Genomic DNA, 25,993 nt, shown 5'->3' with positions numbered 1-25,993 from the left:
GCAGCATGGAGGTATTTGGATGTTTTTTGGTGTGTCTTTTTGGACGAAGAAAAGTGAGCTCCGTTCTCAACCGTCATATGGACATGCAGTGCTGCACGGAGCCCTGCTGTAACTCAGAGAAGCCACGGAGGACTCTGAAACTTCAATTTTGAGTGAATTATCCTTTTAAATGTGAGTGAATATGAAACCAACTAAATAAGAAATAAACACAAAAACAAAGAAAACTTGAGTTTCTCAGATTTTATTTATTATAAAACCCTCCAGGTGAACAGTAAACTCTGCGTCTGTCCGTCTGTCCTCTGGCCACAGACAGTCGCCCCCTGCTGGACGACTCCTGCTGCATCAGCTGCTGCTCTGAAGACACAGAGATAAAAGAGATGGTTACTCTGACATCATATTTATCTGTTTCACATATGATATTAACTCATTGAGTGCTGCGCTCCTTTCCAAAGTTTTAGTCAAGTGTACCGGCAATTTAGACCATTTTTGACGATTTTTGTAGAGCCACAGTGTATTCTATATTATTGCCACCAACACATACTGTGGCTCATTTGAAAGGTGAAACTTTCTGCTTCAAATGACCACAAACCGTTTGTTTCTACGTGCCTCTGTTCCTGAGAAAACTCAAGCTAAACATGGCTGGGTTTCACCAAAATCCCTGCTTTTTTTCTAGAGAAGAGCAGCTGCTGCATCCACATGCAGCCAAGTTATGATGAAAACTTCCAGATCATGAGCTGTCATGAGTTTTTGATCGTCATCTATTTCAGTTCTACTTGTCGTAGAGTCCCCAAATTTACACGTAAGGTGTGTTTAAAGTGTCTAGTTTCATAATTTAAAGCAAAAAATGTAAAATTGCATTTTTGGCACTCAACGCATGGGAACGAAATATGAGAAATTACGTGGTTGGCACTCAATGAGTTAATAACAGCTGCTGGTGACACTCACATGGAGGTCGTCCTGACGTCTCCACCGTGCAGTCTCTCTCTCTCTCTCTCTGAGTCGTCTGCAGCTCGGGTTATTTTATCAGACTTCAGTCTTCATGTAACCTGCAAAACAAAGAGAAAAACAACAGTTACTGAGACGTTAAAGTGACACAAACAGCAGGGAGACTCTTATTCTGAAAACCACAGGATGTAGGAAGAGACTCTTATTCTGAAAACCACAGGATGCATAGACACCATTATTTCCACTGTGCGTGCAGTAACAAGGGAGATAGAGCTGTATCGCCGTAATTAGCTTAGCTCAAACACTGGAAGTGTATGGGTAGTGTTAGCCTGCCTCCACCTAAAGTCATCAGAGAAACTCTTCAGCAACTCTAAACGGAAACCGGCGGGCCGATCTTCGTCTCAGAGCTGACAAAACTCTCCGGTAAGTCATCTTGAGCGGTCAAATGCCGCTAACGGGACCAGATCGGTCAAAACGGAGGGTTCAAGCAAAGACGGTTTATTTTGGTTCAAGCTAGCTACATCGAGGGTAGGTTAGCTTCCTATTTCAAAGTAAAAGCACAAATTCTATCGTCATGGTTTTCTGTATGTAAAGGGCAACGGGTGTTTTATTTTGTGAAAGTAACCGGAAGTGCGTTGGTCACAACGGCTAGCTTGAGCAGCGCCAAATTTCGTCCGAACAAAATTGTAAACAGCTGGTATTTAGACAAATTAACGACACACTGCTGATCTAAACGGCTACTTTCTCGCCTAAACATGTTTGAAATGTTGATAAAGTGATATATTTACAGAGTTTAGAGCTAAAATGAAATCAGCTTCTGACTCGGGTAGGAGGGAGGCTAACACTACCCATACACTTCCAGTGTTTGAGCTAAGCTAATTAGCGACTTTAGGTGGAGGCAGGCTAACACTACCCATACACTTCCAGTGTTTGAGCTAAGCTAATTACGGCGATACGGCTCTATCTCCCTTGTTACTGCACGCACAGTCGAAAGGATGGTGTCTATCTGCTGGTCATGGACTCGGGAGTGAGGCAAGACATGAAAAAAAAAGTTTCACTTTAAAGAATGAATCTAAAGGTTTTCTTTTTACCACGGCAGCGTTTAATGGTAGCAGACGGATCTCAGGCTGTTTACATCGCACAAAACCACAACTTTTTCCACAGACAGCGTCAGATGGCTTCAAACACACCGAGGAGTTTGTTTACTTCAAGACAGAGGACATGTTTGTAAACGGAGCTGGAATCCAAATGTCTGTAGAAAAAAAAGTTGTGGTTTTGTGGGATGTAAACAGCCTGAGATCCGTCCACTCCCATTAAACGCTGCTGTGGTGTTTAACCCTTGTGGGTTCCTCCAATTTTTTCTTTTGTGTGTGCATTTTTGGACACACAAAAGAAATGCTATAAAATCATATACCAATATTGTTTTCTGCCTTTTTTGTTGCATAAATCTCTTAAACCACTTCAGCTCTGCTCAAAACTACCAAATGTTGATACATTTTCAGGATTTTAATCCTTTAAATCCCAGTTTGAAGATTTCAAACTGGCATTTAAAGAGCTGAAGGTGGATACAATAGTTTCCATTTTCCATACTTTTCCAGACCTGGAAATGTATAAAATCAAATTCCATACTTGCGTAGGAACCCTGAAGTTAAATTTTAAACTTCTTAATTGTTAGTGCATTTTCTCTTGTGTGTGTGTGTGTGTGTGTGTCTCACCGTGTGTGTGGGCGGCGGGCCGTCAGCCTCCTCCGGCCGGTCGAGGCTCCTGTGGTGAGAGAGAAACAATGAGAGTCTGGCAGGGAACTGAGGAGCAGCACAACTGTTACTGACTGAAGTGTCTGTAATAGACAACCAGAGGTTTCACCTTCACAGACACAACAGGATGTGTCATGTGTGTTTGTCTGTATGTGTGTGTGTGTGGTTGGTTGGAGATTAAAAGTGTAAACAGGTTATGATGTTATGATGTCAACATGCATTACCAGTAAATCTGTAAAGCTGCGTTCACACCGGACCTTTTGTTTTTGTCCCTGTCGCTCGTATTGCTCCAAAAAAAAACGCTCCGTCGCTCTGAGCCCCAGCGTTTTTTCACCTGGGTGATTAAAGGCTCAATCGCTCGTTTGCATTCACTTAAAGGGACAACGAGGAGTTTTGTTTCCACACTACATTTATGAGCCTCCGCACGGTGAAATTCTTTGACCGGTGCAAGACAGACTCATGTTTTCATTCATCAAGAATTAAAGTCAGAGGTTGGAAGACGATCACATACCGTCGTAGTTCCCACCATAAACGGAGATTCATACGGCGGCGTTATTCTCATGACTCGCCACGAAACCGAAAGTAAAGAAACGCTGGTCAGCTCGCCCAGCATTTCCACCACCACTAATAATAACAAAATAACCATAGAGACAAAACCATAGATTTATCTAAAATGGACCATTAACAAGTGGTAACGTAGATTCATCCACATTAATATCAGACTTTTTATAACCAAATAGAAACTCCTCGTTGTCCCTTTAACATGTAAACTCGTCGCTCGTTCGAAATACAAAAGGTCCGGTGTGAACGCAGCTTTGATGTGTGTGTTGTGTAATGTGTGTGTGTGTGTGTGTGTGTGTGGTCTGACAGCTCAGGTAGAGGAGTTACACAGTTACACAGAGGCAGCATCATCATCATCATCACACTGAGTGGTAGGTTGAGACGAGACAGAGTTCTGGTCCCAGACCACATGAAGCCGCTTCACAGCGTCACAGCAGCAGCCAGACCTGGTGCTGAGGCTGCTCGGTTAGACCGGGGGTCCGAGGCCCGAGGGGGGGGGGGGGAGAGGGTCGTTCTGGCATCACACTCTGAGACGGGACATTTGAAATGAATCTTTGTGGCCAATCAGAGGGCTGAAATGGATCACAGTGCAGACGGATGCAGCGCTGCCTCCAGGGGCCGAGTCACACTCAAGTTTCCTCTTCGTCAAACGCTCGTGAACCGTAAAGTCAGACAACTCTCCTACCGACGGGCAACAACAGGCGAGGTGGCGTTCTGCTGCTGCTGCTGCTGTTGGACGGAGGGAAACTGTACGAGCAGCAAACTGACAACTGGACTGAGAGCAGAGGAGGAAGGAGAGAACAGAGGCCAGAGAGAGGAGGAGGAGAAAACACATCGCTGCTTTTCCTCCGACAACGAGCAGCTACACGTTTACACACACATACGCACACACTTTGACTGTGTGTGGTCGTTCTGATCAGTGTTTACGTTTCCTAACGACAGCTCACAGGACTGTGTGGATGGAAACATGAAGGAAGAAACCTGGTTTACATTTGGACTGCAGAGTAAAAACCACTGGAGGCTCCAAGTCGACTACAGAGAAACTGGAGATTCTGCTGCTACGACTGATTTACAAACTGTTATATGGACGTTGAATCACAACAGACTCTAAAGATGAGAAATCTAAACGCTAAAAAAACATGTGCATCATGTCGGTGTGTTCAGGTTGGACTGAGCTACGACTCATGGAGCAACATTTGGTACCAGTGGTTCTGAAGAACTATTATATCTGTTTAACCTGCAGACGAAGCTTCAGTAACAAACTTCAGGTTGTTTTCATCAATGGATTCACCTCGTCTCTTATTCTGTTCAGACTTACTGATAATCAGCTGTTTTCTACTCATACGACACTCGTCTGTTGTGATAGTTGACTAGTGATCAGGTCATAGATGTGTAGACGTTCAGGTGACGGTAAATCACAGGATATTTTTGGTACAACTGCAGCTGTGAGACAAAGAGTTCAGTCGTTATCAGTTGGAATATTTTCCATCCGTCAACAGAGAAACATCACGTTCACACCAAACACACAAACTGATCCAAGTTCATCAAACTGCTCTGACCCCGCCTCCCTCCCCCCCGCCAGACGTCCTGGTCCCGACCGGCACCACAGACACTGATGTTACACACAGAGACAAAGTGTTGCTGCTGTTTGAAGTTACACAACTACAACTGTGTGATCTCTGAGTGCTGGTAGTGAACTGGGACGTAGCCGTGACGACCAGTAGAGGCTGCTGCCGCTCACCTGCAGACTTCAAGACTTTTCTGAGGGTTTTCTCACTTTAAAACAAGTCATGGTGTCTGATTTAAAGGGGACATATTATGGTAATGTCACGTTTTGAAGGTTTGGCTTCGTTTCCGGCCCCCAGTCATTTTCAGGCTCCCTAGGTTGAAATCCTTGTGGTTTCACGAGCTGTTCTCTCAGTTGTCTTCCAATGTTACTAGGTTTCAAATTTGCATAATCCCACCTCTACTTGGTAGCAGTAAAAGGGGGCGGGGCAAGCAGTGGTTCATTTGCATTTAAAGGGGCAGACACTGAAACCAGCCGTTGTGAACAGGGCTGTTTAGAGAGGAAAAAGAGCTGTGATGTTTGATCCTTGGGGGATTTTGACCAAAGCATGTCACAGACATGTCTTTAAGACACCTGGGAACTACTTTAATTTGTGGGAAAGAGGGCATAATATGTCTCCTTTAAATTCTCTTTTTAATTAGTTGAGGAGTCAGTTGCTTGGAAGGTTTGTATGTATGAGAAACTAGAAGTAGCTTCAGGTGTTTGTCAGATGAAAAGAACCAAACCAGAAATTATTTCTGATGTCGGACTGAACAGCACAAACAAAGAGGTTTGTTATAGAGTTACAGTGGAAAGACGTCGTGATATCTGGGTTTTATGTCCAACTCAAACCCGTTACTGTTTGCACACAGCGTCTGGTCACCTGTGAGTTCGTTACAGAGCTGATTTAATAGTTGCAAAGTATAAAAAATAAAATAAAAACCATGTTGCAGTAGAAGCCGTGTGTCAGGATTCAGGCCTGAGATGATCACATCTGCGTTTTGAAAACGGTGTTGAACCAGTGGCTCAGCCTTCCAGTCAGCTGTTTTCATGCACACATACAGAAGAAGCCAAAGTACTACAACCACACACACACACACACACACACACTGCACAGGCTGTGATACGTTGCTACACCCACACACAGAGAGGTTGAAGGACAGATCTGCACTGTGATGCCATTGTTTTTGCAGTGTGATGCCAGAAGCCCTGTGGACGTCGCTCTGAGCGGAGCGGCGACGTGGGGAAGAAGAGTGACGTTACAGAGGAGAACTAAGCATCTTGTATTATAAACATGGATGGGACACTTACCTTACGTGTTCGGCTGATCTGTGTAAGCATACCTCTGGCTGCAGAGCAAACAAGTCCAGGCTTTACTGTCCACTGACTTCTGCAGAACTACGGTACTCATCGTCATAGTAACCCAACTGCAGAGAGGAGCGTGTACTGTGGACCGGGCAGCCTGTCTCTGACAAGCTGGCTGACAGCGGCTAACACACCTCACGTTCCCCCAAACACATGAAAACACACGCTCACACAAAGAAACACACACGACATGCCATCCTCTCCTCTCGTCAGTCCTAAGGTGCGTGGGACTTCCTGCCTCAGGTCGGTCGCTGAGTAAAGATGTGGACGGTGTCTTTAGGCCTTTGAACAACTGTTGACTATGAACTAAAACTAAAAACATATATCAAAGTCAAAGCTTTGGTTTCGCTTTCTTTTATCTCCAATGAAACAAAGTCAGAATGTGTTGGTAACTAGTTACTGTTGGTAACTAGTTACTTCCTTGTTTCAGATGTGAAGCATCAGGTACATGAACTGTTTGAGAACATCTGTGTCAAAGCTTTGGTTTCAGTGTTTAATCCTCAAAACTCAACATCAATCAATGTCAATGTGTTGGCAACAAGAGACTTGGAGCTTCTACTAGAAAGTGAAAAATCTTAGATCTGTAATGTGTGGGAAAGCAGCTTGTGTATAGTACAGTTACTCTGAGTCTGTTAAAGGTAGGAGAGGGAATTATACTCTATTACACTATGTCAAAGAGTGAATATCCCTTAACGATTGGCTCTGTCCCTGCAGTCCTGGCTCTGTCAACAGGATAGAAACACAGTGGCTTGGACCAACAGCTCCAGGGAATCAGCAACAGGGGGCGATGGAGGACAGAAGGGAAGAGGGGAGGAGGGGAAGAGATGGCATCTGCACATGCTCATGAATAAATACTGTAGTGCCAGTCGAAGGATTCCCAAGGGGAAGGAGAAGGGGTGGACCGTCTTTCTATTGCTGCCAGACGGCAGAGAGTTGGATGGGACTGGTGGCGATGTAAAGGCGAGAGCATGCAGGAACATCTACTGGCAGGGTCAGGGGTCAGGGTCAGGGTAGGTATACTTATCACAGAGTCAAGATGGAGAGCTGGCCCGGGAACCAAAGAGGACGAGGTCAGAAGAACCAGAACTGAACAGGATGTGCTATGATCAGGAGTCGGGTTAAAGGGGACATATTATGGAAATATTACTGTCTGAAGGCCCCCAAAATATGAGAATTGACAAAAAAAAATCTGCAATGTTCAGGCTCCCTAGGTTGAAATCCATCTGGTTTCACAAGCTGTTCCCTCAGTTGTCTGAAAAATGATGTAACTAGGTTTCGAATTTGCATAATACCAGCCCTACCTGGTACTAGTAGAGGGGACGGGGCAAGCAGTGGTTCATTTTCAACGGATGTAAAGAGCTGTGATGTTTGATCCTTGGGGGATTTTGACCAAAACATGTCACAGATATGTCTTAAAGACACCTGGAAACTATTTTAATTTGTGGAAAGGGGGGATAATATGTCTCCTTTAACATGGGTGAGACCTCCTGATGGTGGGAGAGCCACAGGGTGACCAGGACAGAGACCAACTGGACTCATAAGAACTTGAGAGTAATGATGGAACCATGAATTTTGGTCTCTACCAGAAACTCCTGAAGGAGAACATCTGGCCATCATTTCATGACCTCAAGGTCAAACACTCTTGGGTTTCACCACTGGTGGATAAAGGCTCTCACCATGGGGTTCGCTGGAATCTCAAAGCTTTAGAAATGGCTTTGTAACACTTTCCAGACCAATAGATGTCAATGTTTTCTCTTGAATTCCTTGAGACGACTGCATGATGTTGCATTTTGAGATCTCTTGAGCCTATTTCACTTTGTCAGACAGGTTTCATTGAATTGATTCTTGATTCAACTGCTCTGGCAGTGATCAGGTGTGGATAGTGAAATTGAACTCAACTTTCCAAAAAATGTGGTTTATCACAGCTAGTTTGTGATTTAACAAGGGGGGCAATTAAACTTTTTTTCTTCACATAGGGCCAGCTAGGTCTGGGTAGCTTTTTTCCTATAATGAATGAAATCATCATTTGAAAACGACATTTTATATTTACTTGGGTTATCTTTATCAAATATCAAAATGTGTTTTATGATCTTAAACATTTAAGTGTGACAAATATGCAAAAAAGAAAGAAATCAGCAAGGCGGCATATACTTTTTTTTTTGGCACTGTACGTAGATGGTTGCTTGCCAACAGTTTGGCCATATTTCGTACAGCCAATAGGTCAGTGTTGTTTTGTCCTGTTGGCTAATGTTTTTGATGGCCAACTCCAACTGGTTAGTTAGCGAGACGGTAGCAGTTACAATAGATATTCAGTTGACTTTCTAGTTTGCAGAGAAGCCAATGGTACGATGGTTATGACACCAACAGCTGTAGCAGCGGCCATCTTTGTTGTTTGATGTGTATGATGGTTTTTGGTACAAAGTGCGAAACGTTTAGAGCCACAAAGTCAGATGAACACGTTTCCAGTAATTTGTCTTGGCTGTTGGCTCCTTAATGTTACCTTTCCTGTTAGCTTAGCTACAAATGTATGTTCCTCAGTCAACGTAGTTAATGTGTCGTTTCTTTTTACTTCATTGTGTTTTTGGTTGTGTATGTTTGTGTTATTTGCCTAATGTTGAGGTATAAGGTTTGTATTGCCTCAGTTGTTAGAGAGTATCATGGGATGTTCTGGACTCCACCTTGGTGTCATTGGTTTGGGGTTGTGGTTCTTGATGCTGCTTTTAATTAAATCAAAAATAACTTGTTTACAATCGTTATGTAATGCCATCAAAGAATGTTCATGAGATACATCCCTGTTCCAAACCAATATAATCCACCGTTAGGAGGCATAAAGGTTATGAGGTCTTACATGTAGACCAAGAACTTAACAAAACTGTCCGAGTAAGAGCTCTGGTTACTTCAGCCCTTTTCAGACCAGGAAAACACAACATTACTGGATGTTTTTAGTCATGGGAAGACCATTATCACAAGAGCTATAATTAATACATGATGTTGGGCATCCAAAGAACGAGATTGGACGGTGCAGGATACATTTGTTCTTTGAAATCAGATTTGCTGCTGCAGAATGATATCTGGAGATAGCTAACAGCTCTATAGGAGCCACGTCCTTGTGTGGTCAGACTGCCACCGTCTTAAACCACCAAGGTGTTTCTTCAGACACGAGACCAGCACCTTAACTTGCTGTCAGATTAACGGACATCAGTGGATGTCTGAGGGAAACTTCACTTTACAACAAAAATGCAAAGTCAAACTGAGCTGCTGTTTTGGGGAATTCCTGATCATGAACCTCAGTTCAATCTTTACTTGAGTAAGAAGGTTAAAAATCTCACAACTTCCCAAGTTGTAGTTCAAGCCACAGAGCCAGAGCCTATCACGATCAATAACTGCTCATTATCCTACAGATCTATTTTGATCTTTAGAGAAACAGTTCTTCATTAGATCTGCTCCACACGGAGCTTCAGGTAAACGTTTCAATGTCTACATCTGACGTTACCACTGACTTTGAATTTCTTGGTTTGGAAACTTCCTTGTCATAGTCCAACACCTTTATAGACGGTCAAACCTGTTAAAGAAAAACAAATGGTACACAACACCAACACACAGACATAACATGACACGTTTTCAATTTCACACTTCAGTCCAATTATTAATTATTTCTTGTCCTGTTCAGACACTGTGTGGAGAAGGAAAACTCATTAAATCTTCTTTTAAAAAAGCAAAATCCTCAATTCAACTGCCATCACTTTTAAATGCAAATTTTTCTAAAAGAAAAAGAAAAAAAAAGTGTATACAGCATCTAACTATAAACCAATAGTTTATGAGTCAACTAACATCTTAAGTTTCACACCTATGGCATCAAAAGATATGTTATTACCTTCAAGTATCGACTTCCATTTACCTTTTCCCTCTCATTTTCCATTTTCTGCATAATCAATAGTATCACTTCAAGGGGACATATTTTAATTCATATTTAATAAATGTGGAAAAATATTTTTTTTTAGGAATTAAAGTAACATTGCGGAGTTTTTCGGCCTTAAAATAATGTTTCCAGACTCACTGCAATGGTAGAAAAATGGTTAATAGGATGAATGGTGCTGCCGCTGCAGCCTGAGCGGGCTGAAACTGCACTATGTAACTTCCCTGCACGGGTACGAATCACCTTTCAGTGTTAACTCTAAATGTCTCATTAATTTTGTGACTTCCTTATACTTTAAAGAAATACTTACATTACTTAAATTTACATTAATAAAGGTAGGTTTTTATAATATCAAGTCTATAATAACCCTCAAAGCTGATCATGGCCAAGGTTATTGAACATCCTCAACATTTAAGTAACATGTTGCATGAATAGTTTCAGCTGGAGATCTGAAATACAACTACTACACTGGCACTCGTCTACAAACATTGTTCCTCTAAAAGAGGAAGCAGAAGAAACTTTTGCAAATGAAGCTACAGATCCTGAGTCTGGTCTGAGAAACTGATGACTTCACTCTCAAATCACTAAAAATGTTGTTATCAGAAACACAAAGTGTTAGAAATGACTTCCACATCATTCGATAAAAGATGTAAATACTCACGTTAGAATATTACTCTGTATGAATCTGGATCAAAGATTAGGGAATCTGGTATCAACAGAATCCAAGTTGTAACTCTAAATCTGATTTATTCTGGTGTAATAAACAATTGAAGGTTCACCAGTAGGGGTGTAACGGTATATGTATTCGTCCCGTGCCGTCACGGTACGGGGGTCACGGTTCGGTGCACACAGTCACACGACGAATACGTCTGAATGAATATTAAAAAAAATTTAAAAAAGTCGAGTCCTCACTCGAATCCAGGTGGCGGTAATGAGCCTCGAAGCTGCCTGCAGCCGTCATAGCAGACGAAGAAGAGAAGTGATGAGAGAGTGAAGTTAGAGGAGGAGAGCTGTCTGCTTCATTCATGTCACTGTGGCTTCTCAATGAAACAAACGGCGGCGGCGGCGGCTCGCGACCATAATACATCCATGCTCGCGACTGGTCCACCGGACAAAGTCCGTCGGCGATGTTTCACGGATGCGCGCTGCGTCGCTAGAAACGCATCAAACACGTAGCGCATGTTCACCCCGATATGTCAATCACTGGTGCAAGGAAGAAGACAAGTTGTGTGCAACAACTTATCCCGCAGCTTTTAAGCCTCTTGACATGAACACAGACAGGTGAGGAGAAAAGGAGACCGCACACTATTATAATCAGACACATTTTGTCTGATGAAGGGCTGACGCCTGAAACGTGTGTGACATTAAACTGTCACGGGAGCTTTTAACTAGTGTGCGGTCTCCTTTTTTCCTTACCTGTGTCTTTCTTGGTCCAGCACCTAGTCTTCAGTTTTTTGGGTGTTTTTTGCGTGTAGCTGCCTAATATGTTTTATGAACACAGGCAGGACCAGAAACATCACCAAAGTAACTGCTAGTCTAACTTAACTGTGTAAACCAACATTGATGTCAGTTTATTGTTTTGGTTTTTTAATAATATTTTTTTAATAATAATAATAATTTAATAATTCGAATAATAGTTGCCAGTTGTCAAGTGCACGTTTTTTTCCCTCTAGAATTAATGAATGGCATTATAACACTCCTAATGCACTTGTTTTATTTTGTATTATTTTTTCTTTTAACTTTTATAACACAAGACAGATTTTAGTATTACATTCAATTAGTGTCTGTTGTACCGAAACCGTACCGAACCGTGACCCCTGAACCGAGGTACGTACCGAACCGTGACTTTTGTGTACCGTTACACCCCTATTCACCAGTGCGTTTGTTAAATCTACAAGTAGTTGTTTCTACTACACATTGAGCCTTAGTGTCAATCTGTACAACAAGACTCAGAAAGCACTGATGACAAAAAAAATGGCCGCCATGCAATCACAGTTCCTTTGACATCGTGCTCAGTGGCAGCTGAAACGTGCCGACTCACACATTGTTCACGCTACACAGCCACAAACCCCTCCACAGTCCACAATCTTTAAAGCTGGTTAAACCTGTTAAAGAAAAAATGTACAGAACACAAACACACGTAACAGTTCAGGTATCCAACAGTATCAGCACCGGCTGTGTTCAAGTCCTTACAGGTGCTGCAAGCAGAGTTCTCACATGCTCAAACCACCAGAGTCACTTGGAGCAGTTAGCATAAACAGGTCAAAAGTCATGAATATTTTAATAGTAATTAATTAATTGTGCAGGGTGTATTATTATTATTATTATTATTATTATTAGCACCAGAAAAGCACTGCAAATAAATGTAGAAGTCTGTAGAAGGTCTTTGAGTGTTGCTATGGGATGCACTGGAGTCATCCTGTTCACAATAGTCGACTATGTAAGTGACTTTAAAGTTAGAGCAGAAAGCCACTTAGTGTTGATGTTGATGTTGAGATACAGAATGGCATGAGGAGAAGAGAAGCTAAGAAGAGGAACCATAATAATAAGGGGAGTCGAGTTCTGCAGACTTCGTCTCTCAGGAAGTTTTCAACAGACGTGCAGATCATTAGAATAATGAAGGTGATGAAATGAGCTTTGTCTCATACTTACACCGACTGTTTCAGTCCAACTCCTCTATCATACAACTATGAAGTAGGGCTGTTCGATTATGCCCAAAACTAAAATCTCGATTTTCTTCTTTGAGAAATCGGTTTCTGATTACGATTTTTTTGTTAAATGACAAACTATTTTGTGTGCTGTTTGTGTCTTTTTAAATGGACCTAGAGTCTAATTTAAAAAATATCTATCTAAAAACGTGAGGGGGGTGTAGTCAGGACTTCATTTCACTGCTTGTTGTAAGTGTACACTTTAACTTTGCATGTGACAAATAAAGAATCTTGAATCTTGAGAGCTGTAACTGTGTAGTGGAAAAGGGCTGTTGGTCTTTTTGGCAGCGAAATCCTTGCTGGTCTTAGCAAAATGCCGACATGCTTGTTTCCAGTGTGTGGGGAGAGGAGAGCAGTGGGAGAGCGTGATGGGAGGAAGGAGGTAGCAGTCATTACGGTAATTCAGCACAGCCCAGATTCCAAATAATCGCGATTGCGATTTTAAATCTATTAAATCGAACAGCCCTACTATGAAGCCTGCTAGTCATTCAACAGAGCTGGGTTTCCATTTGAAGCCAAAGTGAGGCTGTAACACCTGAACAGGTAGCGTTGCCATGGTTACTGTGGGCGGGGCCAGAATGGGCTGCATGCTGAAGGGGGGTTTAACTTCTTCCTGCTGCAGAGTTTGATACTAGGAGATTGTTTCCATGTTCATCTGCTGAAGAGGGAGGTTTCTGAGTGTGATCAGGGTTTTGTGACGTCAAAGCCGGTTTGGAAACCGACGGCAGGCCGAAACACATCCAGAGGACCGGCAACAAACAGAGTTTTCAGACCAACAGAAGACATCTTGTGTCTTTGTAATTAAATCATGTTGAAGCTTGTGACTCTAAATGCTGAGGCCTGGTTGGAAAACTACTGAGCAACTCAGACTCTGAGAAATATGGTTAACTCTCACTACTATAATAATTCACCATAATATTTCCACAGATTACATTGGTACCATATAGAGACATGTCATGTTAACCAGTTCATTGGTCAATAACCAATAATGATTCCAAAGCAGATATGGAAAACTAAAAAGGAAACACTGTGGTCTCAGCTGAGTATTAGAAACGTACTGAGGTTGTTTATGACCAACAGTAACTACAGAAACTGTTTTCATCACTGAATCAAATGTGAAATGTCAGAATTATTCACAATAAGAACAAAGCGTGAAGCCTCGTCTGTGCAGTTTCACTGGCTTTTAATTCTGAAAGCAAATGATCAACAGCTCTGGAGGAGTCAGTCATCAGTATGAACAATACGTTTCTAGTTGGTGTTAATGGTCAAAAGCTCTGGAAGAAGGACCTGGACCTTTAAGTGCTGCTTAAGCAGGTTTGGGATTTTTTATTTATTTTCATTTTTTTCAAAACCACATTGGATATTTTTGCTCATTTTTGTTTGTTACACAAAAGTCTATAAAAGTGGTAGTAGAAAATAATGCGTCTGACTGACAAGTCGACATGTTCATCCACAGACAGAAAAACTGTGAAACATTGTTTTACTTCCTGGTGCTCTGGAAGCTGAGCACTACACACATACACACGTCCAGTCTGAGAGATAAATGATGCAACTAGATCCAGAGACGGTTCGATGCCAGTTCCTTCAGCGAGGACTCGGTCTGTAGTCATGACTACGTTTACATGCAGCTTATGAAGGACGATCTGTCAAACTCCCTGGACATCCAACATCTGGATGATGACAGTCGCCTTAGTAACCGCGGCTACAGTCATGGTTTCAATTAGGGGTGTCACGATAATCACGTCATGGTCTCGAGCATCGAAGTCAAAGAGGATCGAGGGGGATCTTGTTTATATTACATTAAGCCGACATCAGGAGAATAATGAGACGCGACGGTAAATTAATTAAAATAAAATTATGATAATGTACAGATATAAATACATTTGTTTTGAAAACTTGGGGGCAATTTTGGCCCCTGGATCATGATTTTTGGGGGCATTGTTGGTAAAATTGGGGGATTGTTACCTTTATATTGTAAATAAATGATTTAAATGTGACCATTAGTGCCTAATGTGATACATTATGGAAATTGCATCACTTATATGTAGCCCATCTTTGAAATAAGATTTACTGTACAAAATGTGACGAATAAAACCAATGATGGTAGACTAGAATAGTCTGAAAATAGCACAGGCCTCTGTGCTGTAAGAAAAAGGGAAAAAAAATTGAGAATCGAATCGAATCGTGACCCTAAAATCGAAAATCAAATCGAATTGAGGAAGTAGAGACGCCATCAGAGGCCTGGTTGGTTCGGTGTAAATGGTTGAAAACAACACAAACTGTAACGGTTTCTGTGCTGTGATCCTTCAACGTACCGACTGCATGTAAACGTAGTCAATAACAAACATGCACACAACTGTTGTGTCAGGGACCAGCTGAGTATTGTGATAACGAGAACAATATGTTTCCATGGAGACCAATGTCTGTCCACTTGCACAAGCACACACACAATCACACACTCACACTTCACCACAGGCTTCTTAAAGGTTCTATGTGTCGTATTTCTGCTCTCCTGAGTTTCCTCATCAAACATGGTCACTGAGGAGCTTCAATAACAACATTTATTAGAAGCTGCATAAATAATACATATAGTTTAATTACAGTATAATTGAATCCTAAGTACCAGGAGTCCTCTGGTCTAGACGTGATCAGAGATGCTGAACATATTACTAGTGCCATTCGAGTATTTATCGATGCACCTAATTAGCATTATGTATATTGGACTGCTACTTTTTTTTAATTTAATGGGAAGTAAAGTCTGAAGTGTTTCCAGTGAGCGTCCACTTCAGGTTTGGTTTTCACGCGTCAGTGAGCGATGGGTCAGGACTGTGGCAGAGGGAACACATAGACCCTTTAAGACCTGGTCAGTTCATTTGTCCAAACAACCAATTGGTTTTTGCCTTTAGAGCTTTTTTGTTTTGACTTTTTTAGGAATAAACGTTAAAGGTTTGTCCTGATGGAACCAATTTATCTTTATTATGGTACATGCTTTGACTGCAAATGTATGGCACAAAACACAGCCATAGAAAGTTGAGAAAAAAGTTACAATCATCACTTCACGACGACTCACAGAGCATTATACATCTAGAAAAGAAAATTGTACATGGGTCAGAAAGAACTACCGGGTCAGTTGATGACCTACCTTTCCATACTACTGACAATACAAAATAAAAAATGAAAATATTGACTTTGTCATAAAATGAGCAAATTGGCTAAAACGTAGCAACAATTTAAACTTAAATACAGGAAATACGACTCAACATGTTCGTGTTGGAGAATCTATACAAATGTTGCTGCTGGAGCATCAAAGAGCAGCGTTTAAAAACGGGCTTTCTTAGTGGGACCGTCAAACTCCTCACGGACTCTGCCGTAACCGGGGTTACCAGGACCCATCCCCCTAGGGCCGCCCTGGGCAAAGCGCTCGTTGCGCTGTGGGGGGGGAATAAGGTTTGTGGGTCGGGTCAGTGCATGAGCACACAGTTCATGTCCATAAGGAAGTAAAGGGAATAGAGGTGGTTTGGGTTTTATATCGTGAGCAGATTTACACAACAAGCAGCAGGAAGACACATCCGAAGAAACGGTTCGTTCCAATATGAAGGTCCACAGGCGCCATGGTTACATACGGAGAAGGAAGAGAGGGTAATGCGTTCGTTAGTCAGTGCCTACCTCGGACGGCCTCTCCAGCATGCCAACACTACAGCGCTGACTGGCCTCAGGTCTGCTGACCGTCTTTACATCTACACCCACTACGGCAACAGCTACAGGACAAAACTCCTTACAGATTGTTCCAACATGTATTTTATATTAGAATGAATAAGTTAAATTATTGATAAATGATGAACAAATGTTTTTACATTATTTTACTTGTAGGTGGAACTCATGTTCGATGCCGCCATAACAAACTCTGAGTTTAACGAGTTCTGAGTTCCAGAAAACTGCCCTGATAACAAGTCAATACTTTACTAACACTCTCATGTGCAACCTGAGTCTCAAAGACAGAAACTCTATCAGAAATATATAAAATTAAATACTGTAAGTTCAGTGTGCACAGGAAATCTGGATCAACTATTTTCACAACTAACAAAGCTGTTTGTTCATCACTGTGCACGTCATGACGTCATGTGTCAGTTCAGCTGGACTAGAGGGAGCAGGAGGCCAGAGATCCCAGAGAGGAGCTCGGCTTCGTTACAACACCGGTCTTCAACTGATCAACGGACATCAAACTTAACGTGCTGCCACTGTAGAATACGATTGTGTTTAACTGGATCTAAACAACGTGTTTGTGCTCAGTCGCACAACTATGACATGTTTATACTGAGCACCGTTGTCAGGCAGCAACTTTAAGTTGCACTAGTTACTTTAATGTTTTGTGAAACTGTTGAATTGCCAACGTCAACGTCGCTGAGAGGATTGAACCTGGAAATTAACTCATTTTTTTTTTTCAGAAATCAAGGCAAATTAATTTAAGGAACAATGGGCCTCATTCACCAACCGTTCACAAAGTCCTACTTACGAAGGTTTTACGAAGATTGTGGCATTCATGAATGTTTTCTTATCCAGAATTTGTTCTTAACTAAGAACAAAATCCATGAACAGTCAGGAGTATACTTACACGCTTTTAGGTGCTGAGACTTCTGCAAAACTAACCGATTATAGTGTTTTCTTTTGTTCGGCAGTTGTATGATATTATATGATTTGAATAAGAATTATTTTCTTATCTTTTATGATGTTTTTAATAATCATATATATTAATAATAATAATTGACAAATCATTGCAGTCTCTTAAAAAATATTATAGACACTTTATCAGTTTTTTTTTCTTCACTTCTCTGCTCAGTGCCTGTGGTCTCTGTGTGCACACGGCCCTGCAGCCTCATGCCCTTTTATGGGCATTGATGGGGCGGTTACCTATGCTGATCCTATGTTAATTAGACTCACCTGGCACACGCCCTCAACTTACGAGGAGATGGCATAAGAACACAGGTGCAAACAATTCTGAGGCTTACAAATGCGTTGATGAATCTGACGTAGGGTTTTCTTAAGAAGATATTGGTGAATGAGGCCCATTGTGCTTTAAAAACAAAGTGAGACTAAATAATTATTATAAGAAAACCAGATATGAGTCTGATGTGTCACCACATGTATTACACACGACTGTGTTTCAAATACAAATGCTGGTTCAGTAAACTGCAGGATGTAGAAGATCGAAGGTTGCTGTGATGTCAGGTATTATGGGAATGCTTTACAATCGGTGCTGTTCTTACTGACAGATATAAAACTAACATTGGTACAGATTCTGCCAGATCCTCAGGACTCTGGCTTTGGTCCACTCTAATTCACCAGTATGGTCTAAACACACAGTCACACGGCTGCACCCGCCCCCGTCCAGTCATCCTGCTGAGTGACTTATCTGTTGAAGACGAAGCCTTTGACCATCAGCCTGCACTAAAACCTTTACAGATGTTCACGTTACAAAAAAAAACAAAAAAAGAGGCTGGTGAGAAGGTCGAGTTGCTGCTCCTGAAGATGAACTACACCCCTGCTGCAGATCTTCTAACACAAAAGGAGCTTTACACACTGCCGCCCAAAAATACACATAGCCATTCATATGCAACTGGGTTTCTACGCATGGACAGACGGATAATACACAAAACTGCTGGCACGGTATAAAAAGGTGTTGGTTTTTTGTTTTTTAAATTGGATGAGCACGCTGTGAAGAGTTACAGGAGAGAAAAAAAATACTAGTAGATGCCATTCATTGCTTCCTTCAAGAAAAAGTGCCTGTCCAGCTCATGAGACAGGGCTTGCAATGTCAGTCCACTACAGAGAGGCTGCGACTGGTCTGTCTACAGCTGGAGCTTTAGTGCAGGCTGATGGTCTCATGGCAGCATCAGGATGACTGAGGGGGCTTGGTTCGTTGCCACTGACGGTCAGAAACTCTATCAAACAGGAACAGCGAATCTGTCGCATTCAACAACCGGAACGCCGCCGCTCCCAAAGCAGCGGCGACACATCGTCCTGCTCAGCCAGCTGGCTCTTATAGGGCTACGATCGGCCGGGAGACTCTCCGGTGCAAAAGGAAAGCCGAGCAACACAACTACATCGACTACTGATCGTCCCAAAGAGGGGATACGTTACCATTTCGTTGCCCATCATGCCTCCTGGGGACGGTCCCATTCCCTGCTGTCCCTCAAAGCCCATTCCTCCCATGGGGAACTTCTGGTTGGACGCACCGAAGGGCGAATCTGACAGAAACAGCACAACAGGTTAAGTTACAGTTAAGTTACAGATGTATGAACAAACTGCTGATGCAGCCAATCAGAAAACCCTGTGAGAGACATGATCCACCTCATCAACATGTATTCATTCATTCATTCATTCATTCATTCATTCATTCATTCACCAGCCAACATCAGAAAACTGCAACAAAACAAAGCAGCACGTGTTGCACTTTCTTGTGGCTGGATGTTAAGAACATATTGTCATATTTGTTGATGGTATTTATTAGAAATATTATAATGACGATGTATTTTTTTATAGAAGATTATCAGTTCTTAGACACATAATTACTCAACTCGACACGTTGTTGGAGGTTATTTCATTTTACCCAGGACACTATCTCAACAAAGAAATATGCTAAGTTTTAAAATGAAATGATATGAGATTATTATTAATCTCATAATTTTGACCATTAGTTCAAATTTGTAAAATGGTCTGTCGTTAATATTTGGTTTCATTTTGGGTTATAGCATCTATGTGTGACAGGAAACACAGTAAATGTTTTGTAATGATTCAATGTAGGAGCTTGTAACTTTTATGTTTGGTGTGGTCTCGGGTGATTTGTGTGTATTTGTGCTGTTAGCTGGTTTGTATTGTCACTTATGAAAATGAAAAACCCCAGGAAGAAAAGTTGCTGCTTTGCAAAAGCTAATGGGGATCTTAATAAACCAAACTGTGACAAACTACCAGCAGATCTTTTATGTAAAGCACACTGAGTTGACCAATGGTTTGAAATGCACTACATACATAAAACCACCTTGCCTATCAGTCACTCTAAAAAATGGACAGTTTATATATTTTCATAATGTCAAAGAAACAAGAACAGAACTCACCTCCCATGCCCAGAGCTCCACCAGAACCCATCCTCATCTCCCTCTCCCTCTGTAAAAATAAGACATGACAATAATGAATAATCGGTTCATGAAGAAGCTCAACTTCATTACATATACTGTATATGATGCATGTTTTGTTTTCTGCTGTTAGATGAACTCACATCGATGAAGTTGCCCATCCTGTAGTTCTCCTCGCGCTGACGCCTCATCTGCTCCTCCATCTCCCTCTTACGCAGCATCTCCTCCTCGTGTCTGCGTCGCTCTTCCTCTTGTCTGTCGCGACAGAGAACAAAACAATTTATTCACGTGACCCGCGTCGACAATAATAACTCCTGATCAACAACCAACCACACGGGTCAGTAACAGACACACACCTGAGCTGCATCTCCTTCCTCTTCTGCATTTCTGCATTGTGCATCTCCTCCATGCGCCGCAGCTCCTCCTGCCGCCTCAGCAGATCTGCACAGACACACGACGACAAACCATTTAATTAAAAACCTCTTCCAACACAGGGTTCCTACAGCTTAAGCCAAGTTAAATTTAAGACTTAAGACTTTTTTTAAAGCCACTTGAAATTAAATTTAAGACCGACTTCATAATAAACACAAATGCAGAAAAAACCCCACATCAATTACATACGTAGGGTTAGGGACAATTTGACCCACTTTCCTCTGTGATCCAAGGTAAAGTGACTGCTACATGAACATTGGATTGTGTCTCTTTCCAGCTGTCCTTTCAGAATAAATGATTTTAACTGCTGTAAAGTGTCCTTGAGTGGCGTGAAAGGCGCTTTCTAAATAAAATTTATTATTATTATTATTATAAAAAGTCCAGAAAAAAATAAATAAACACTGACTCTGGAGCTGGTGGCGTGAGAAATTTAGCCACTAAGGCAAGGCAATTTTATTAGTATAGCCCGTTTTTACCACCAGTTTGTCTCAAAGGGCTTTACATCCCATCATAACAACATCCTCTGTCCTTAGACCCTCACATCCACTGAGGAAAAACTCCATGGAAAACCCTTTTAACAGGGAAAACCAGGAGAAAGCTCAGGGTGAGCAACAGAGGAGGGATCATCACCCAGGACGGACAGACGGGACAGAGATGTTGTTACACACAAGAAAACTGTTTACAGTTTATGAACTGTAACTGTAACTTCTCTATGTCGAAATGTTACCAATTATTTTGAGATTTGAGACTAATTACAACCATAAAATACCACTTACCAAGTGTTAACAATTTTTAAGACTTTGGAAAAATTGATTTAAGACATTTTAATGCCAATTAAGGCCTTGATTTTAGTAAGAACCCTGCAACGCTGAGCTGCTCCACCTTCTTGTGTTTTTTTTGGTTTTTTTAAACCCGACTCTACTCCCATTTCACTTGCCTTGTCGGAGCAGATTGGCCTGGTGCTCGTGGAAGGCGTCCTCCATCTCACTCTTGAGCTTCTCTCTGGCTTCACGCATGTTCTTCTCCACCTGCTGCCTCTGCTGCTTCTCCATCTCGTCCAGTGACTTCCACCTCTTGGCGTACTCAAACTCAAACGTGCCTGGACGGGCGAAGCGGGGAGGCTCCTCGCGTTCTCTATAGAGTCATGACAAAATGTATCAAGTTTATTACCTGCACTTCTACACTATATACTGTATATATACATGTTGGAGACCATAACTCCCAAGGGTCTGAATGAGGACTTTAACATTAGACCTTTTTTGTGAGCTTTTTTTGTTGTGACCTTGGTGAAAAATTTGTGAAAGAGTCTGGATTGGTCCTTTATCTAGTTCAAGGTTATAGGAAATTGAACTTTAAAATATGATTAAATCTAAAATATGTTAAATCTCTAAACATGATTAAAATGTAAAAAATGTGATAACCTTATATTAGACTTTAAAAATGATCCATCCTATTACTAAGAGGCGCCTCTAATTTATTATATCTTTATGACGGCCAGTCGGCCTGATGGGTGTTGATTTAAATTATGATTTATACATTCCCTTTACCATGTGACTCATCATGTGACCCTCAGGAGAAGGTTTAAAAATGGGGCGTCTGATTTGTATGAGTTAGTCTGAAGAAGAGCAGTGCACTCGAAACGTTACTATTGTTGATGTGCTAATAAATCTGCACATAAGGCAGCTGAAGTGTGCGGTCTCCTTTTTTTGCCTTTCCTGCACTTCTACACTGAAACCACCAAAACGCTCTGTAAAGGCCTGAGTGGAAAACACGTCGAAAAATGTCTGAGGATGAGATCCTCTTCAACCGCTGGTTCATATTATGACACCAAAATCTTTTCTCTCATGCTTCATTAGTATTCAGCTTCTTATTGCAGATGGTGGGGGTGTGTGTCACTGCTCATTGTCATGACTCTACCCCCCAGGTGCCTTGATTCACACACACATACATTTACATATGTCATCCCAACACAATATTGATCTGTAACAGCTGCAGCCCTGCACCAGCCGCCCCTCCCCCACGTCACACCATCTGCCCCTCACTGAACAATCACTTCAAGATGCATCGTAAAGAGCGAGGAAGTGAATTCAACTCCACATCAGGATGGTTTGATCTACATCATGTTTTTTGCAGGTTATAGTAAGTTTTCTTACGCCTGATATCTGGGGTTTTTCTGTGCCAGTTTCTCTGGAAGACCGTCTTCATCATCAAACTGCTCCAGGGGCTCAACCACAACAGGCCGTGGCGATCTGAGAGGGACAAATAGGACAAATAAGCAAAGGTTTAAAGCACTGTCGTGGATGTGTATGAACACAATTCAACAATGTCCTTTTAAAGTTGTTTTCCTTACGTGGTGAGGAGGAAGACGCCCTCGTTGCAGCGGTCCAGCGCCTTTCTGGCTGCAGGTTTGGAGGCGAACTCGACGAGGCCTTTGCCTGTGGAGCGCCCGCGGTCGTCTACGATGACGATGGCCCTCTCGACCATCCCGAACTGTGAGAACGCTTCCTCCAGGAGCTCGTTGGAGACGAACGGCGACAGGTTCTTCACAGACAAGGCTGCGGAGTGTGTGGCGAAGCGGACACGCAGAGGTCTGCCTTTCATCGGTGTGTCATCCAGCTCGGCCTTCGCTATCTCTGCAAGCGCACGAGACTCCTGCAAGAAAACGTAAACATGTCTCGTTTTAGTTTTGCTCTGCTCTGACAGAATCACAGCCAATAGCAGGACAGGATGATTCGCAGTCAGGCGTCTTACCAGGCGGATGAACCCGAAGCCTTTGGCTTTGTTGATGAACACCTCGCTGGGCTCTCCGTACTTGGCAAAAAGCTTCTTGAAATGTTCCTCTGTGATGTCGCTGGGCAGGTTACCGATGAACAGGCGACAGCGCTGTGTGTACGTCTTCTCACCGGGCTTCAGCAGCATGGACAGCGTCGCCTTGAAACCAGCCTGGAGGACAATAACAACAGTTTCTTAACCTTTCCAGTCTCCTAATAGTTGAGAATAGGGAGAGCGATTCCCCAATCATCTTTAAGGGAGTCATATTTTGCAAAACTCACTTTTTCATTGCTTTAGTATGTGTATTTGTGTATCCAGAGTGCCTCCTCACCCCTTAAACGTCAGTTTTGACAACTACGTCAATATTTTGTAAACTGCCATAGTAAGAAAATGTGTCTCTTAACAAACCGTTTTAATTTCACCCGACTTGTGATGTGAACATTCAAGCCCTCGCTCCCATGGTTACCTCAGCTACCAGAGCGAAGCTTCTAAACTGACCGTTTAGAGCAGGGCTGTGAAACTGGTGTGTAGAGAACCCAGGTGTGCTCAATCTTGGTTTTTCTGACCAAAGCATGTTACTAACATTACTTTTAGACATCAAGGTACCATGTCAAGAAGCAGAAATGAGCAGAATATGTCCCCTTTAAAACATCATGCACCAGGGTCCTGGAATAATCTACAAAAAGTAATTTCACTATAATCATTCATATCTATTTATAATTTTAAGTGTATCATAAAGAATGTAGTGAGGGTCCTTCTCCCCTGCTCTCTGGACTCATGACTATGTTCCTTTATTGAGGAAGCCCTCTGACCGCCATGTTTGTTTCATTTTGTTGGTACTTTTGTATGGACCGAGTGTGTACACGATGAAAAAAATGGTCCCTGGTGCTGTATGTTTGTACACATTTGAGTCATTTTTGTGCTACATATTCTTCTGTGTCTTTCTATAAATTGAAAATGTAATAAAGATGTAGCTTAAAAAAAAGATGGAGGAATGCCATTGTTCAGGTGTGGCCTGCGTCTGAGTAGCTGACATTTTGTTTTACTGTTTGTTGTCGTCTATCTTGTATGTGCTGTTAGCTTGGCCAGGTCTCCCTTGTTAAAGAGATTTCTGATATCAATCTATAGGATTTCCTGGTTAAATAAGGATATAGGCCTATAAATAAATAAATAAATAAATAAATAAATATTACACCATCCGACCGCCCATCCCCCACCCGCTCAGCAGAAAAACAACACACTTGACCTACATTTCTTTTTCCTATAGTTAATTTCGCCAAACTACTGTGCGGGGTGTGTGAGAATTAAACCAGTAAAATATAGCATAACGTGAACATTTGTCGGGTGTCAAATGTAACCTATAAACCAAAGCAAAACTCGGTTTTATATAACCCTGGGGGGTTTAGAACAAGATGGCGGATGGCTAAAAGCGACTACAGTAAGGTGCGCTTGGTTTTCATCGCAGCTTGTGCCGCCGCTGGCTAAAGAGCCGCGGGCGGGGTTTAAGATGAATTACCCCTTGCGACATTCATTGCAACATAACCCCCGCCCACTCGGACTGGGCCGTTGTTCAAATCGAGCGCACTCAACACACAACAGCGCCTGTGAGTAGCTAGCACTTAGCTTAGCAACAATGGCCGTTGAGTTGACGCCATTGAAAAAAATTTTTTTGTTTCACACATTCAAGTAAAGAAGCACACTGACCTCGGCTTGTGCGTCCATTGAGTCCGCCTGCATAGCCGCCTGACTGGGCTCCTCTTTGGGCCTCATGGGCGGCGGTCCTGACCTCTGTGGGGGCCCGGTCCTCTGGCCCGGGTGGGGGCCTGTTCTCTGGCCGTGATAGGGGCCTGGCTTCGGGCCCTGGTGGTGGTGGGGGCCGGGCTTCGGGCCGTGGCCCTGCTGCTGCTGCTGCTGTGGCCCGGGCTTGGGGCTCGGATGTGGCGGCTGCTGCTGCGGCTTCTGCTGCCCGTTGGTGTTGGCTGCTGTCGGGGACTTCAGCTGCTGGTTCTGGTTCTGGTTCTGGTTCTGGTTCTTGTTGGCCTGGTTGGGCTGGGGGGAGGTGAGGTTAGGTTTGGGCGGCGGTGTGGACTGGACCTTTGGTTGAGGAGTAGGAGTAGTAGGAGTGGGAGTAACGTTAGGAGTAGGGGTCGTCGGTGGCTTCCGCTGCTCCGGTGTCTGCTGCTGCGGTGTGGCCGGCTTCTGCTGCTGCTGCATCGGGCCTTTCATGGTGAGCGCCGGGCCGGGGCTCGGCGGGGGGATGATGGGCAGAGACGGGGTCTGTGGCTTGTGGGGAGTCGTCTGTGGTCCCGGTTTGTTGTTGAAGTTATTATTATTATTTGGTCCCCTCCGGTTCTGGTTCTGGTTTTGAAACGGATGGTTCCTGAAGTGCGGGCTGCCCATCACTCCGCCCCGCATCGGGCCACCGGGGCCGCCGCCGCCGCCGCCGCCTCTCCGCTGCTGGAAATGATTCATCCCCAGTCCGCCGCGATTGTTGTTAAATCGAGACATTGATTTTAGTTGAAACTACTATTATTAAAAATACGAACAAAAAAACTGAACAAATGTGCTGCGTAGCAACCACCTCCAGCCGGCGTGTGCTGCTAGTCGTCGATCCTCTCAAAATGGCGACTAACGGCTGAGTGAAGAGAAGAGCGTCTTTCTTTCTCCGGCGCAGTGAGGACAGCGAGAGCCGCGATCATTGGTCCGCTGCCCGGCGGGGGCGGGGCCACAAGGCCGGGGAGAGCCAATCACTGTGGCCCTGTTTACTTTCGGTCTTCTTGATATCCGTTGATGGGTTGATGATGGTTGATACCATTGATACCTCTTTTACATACACTGAAGTTTTTGTTTTTTTAAGGCAAATT

At 42.8% G+C, this 25,993-nt stretch overlaps 1 protein-coding gene across 3 annotated transcripts; it reads right to left on the bottom strand.

The window, feature by feature from the left end:
• Window positions 1-231: 231 nt before the first annotated feature.
• On the bottom strand, window positions 232-25,759 carry sfpq (splicing factor proline/glutamine-rich). 3 transcript variants are annotated; one of them, XR_015037027.1, is made up of 12 exons: window positions 24,834-25,759; window positions 23,109-23,300; window positions 22,708-23,009; window positions 22,511-22,606; window positions 21,295-21,491; window positions 20,282-20,366; window positions 20,069-20,180; window positions 19,908-19,956; window positions 18,934-19,040; window positions 2,661-2,709; window positions 940-1,046; window positions 232-354 (listed from the first exon to the last, which is right to left on the bottom strand). XR_015037027.1 is itself a non-coding variant. In XM_085790621.1 (10 exons), exons 1-10 carry the CDS (start codon window positions 25,635-25,637, stop codon window positions 16,114-16,116), a joined length of 2,055 nt encoding a protein of 684 aa, XP_085646747.1. In that variant the 5' UTR covers window positions 25,638-25,759; the 3' UTR covers window positions 15,743-16,113. The 3 variants fall into 3 exon arrangements, 1 of the variants encoding a protein (XP_085646747.1); XR_015037028.1 differs by having other exon boundaries at window positions 946-1,046; XM_085790621.1 differs by lacking the exons at window positions 232-354; window positions 940-1,046; window positions 2,661-2,709 and adding an exon at window positions 15,743-16,224.
• Between the last annotated feature and the right edge of the window lie 234 nt (window positions 25,760-25,993).

The sequence above is a fragment of the Trachurus japonicus genome, chromosome 11, assembly GCF_045865225.1.
Source record: "Trachurus japonicus isolate A0001 chromosome 11, Traja_1.0".
In the NCBI taxonomy this organism is placed as follows: domain Eukaryota; kingdom Metazoa; phylum Chordata; class Actinopteri; order Carangiformes; family Carangidae; genus Trachurus; species Trachurus japonicus.
The sequence above is the reverse complement of the archived record's forward strand: the minus strand, read 5'-3'. Positions and strand labels throughout refer to the sequence as shown.

What these genes read in the sequence shown, in the direction of transcription:
- sfpq (XM_085790621.1), bottom strand. Translation starts at nt 25,637, where the DNA reads ATGTCTCGATTTAACAACAATCGCGGCGGACTGGGGATGAATCATTTC. An exon ending in AGGAAGGAGATGCAGCTCAG is followed by an intron (nt 20,181 to 20,281) that starts GTGTGTGTCTGT and finishes CTGTCGCGACAG; the next exon opens with ACAAGAGGAAGAGCGACGCA. An exon ending in GCATGATGGGCAACGAAATG is followed by an intron (nt 16,225 to 18,933) that starts GTAACGTATCCC and finishes CCCCCCCCACAG; the next exon opens with CGCAACGAGCGCTTTGCCCA.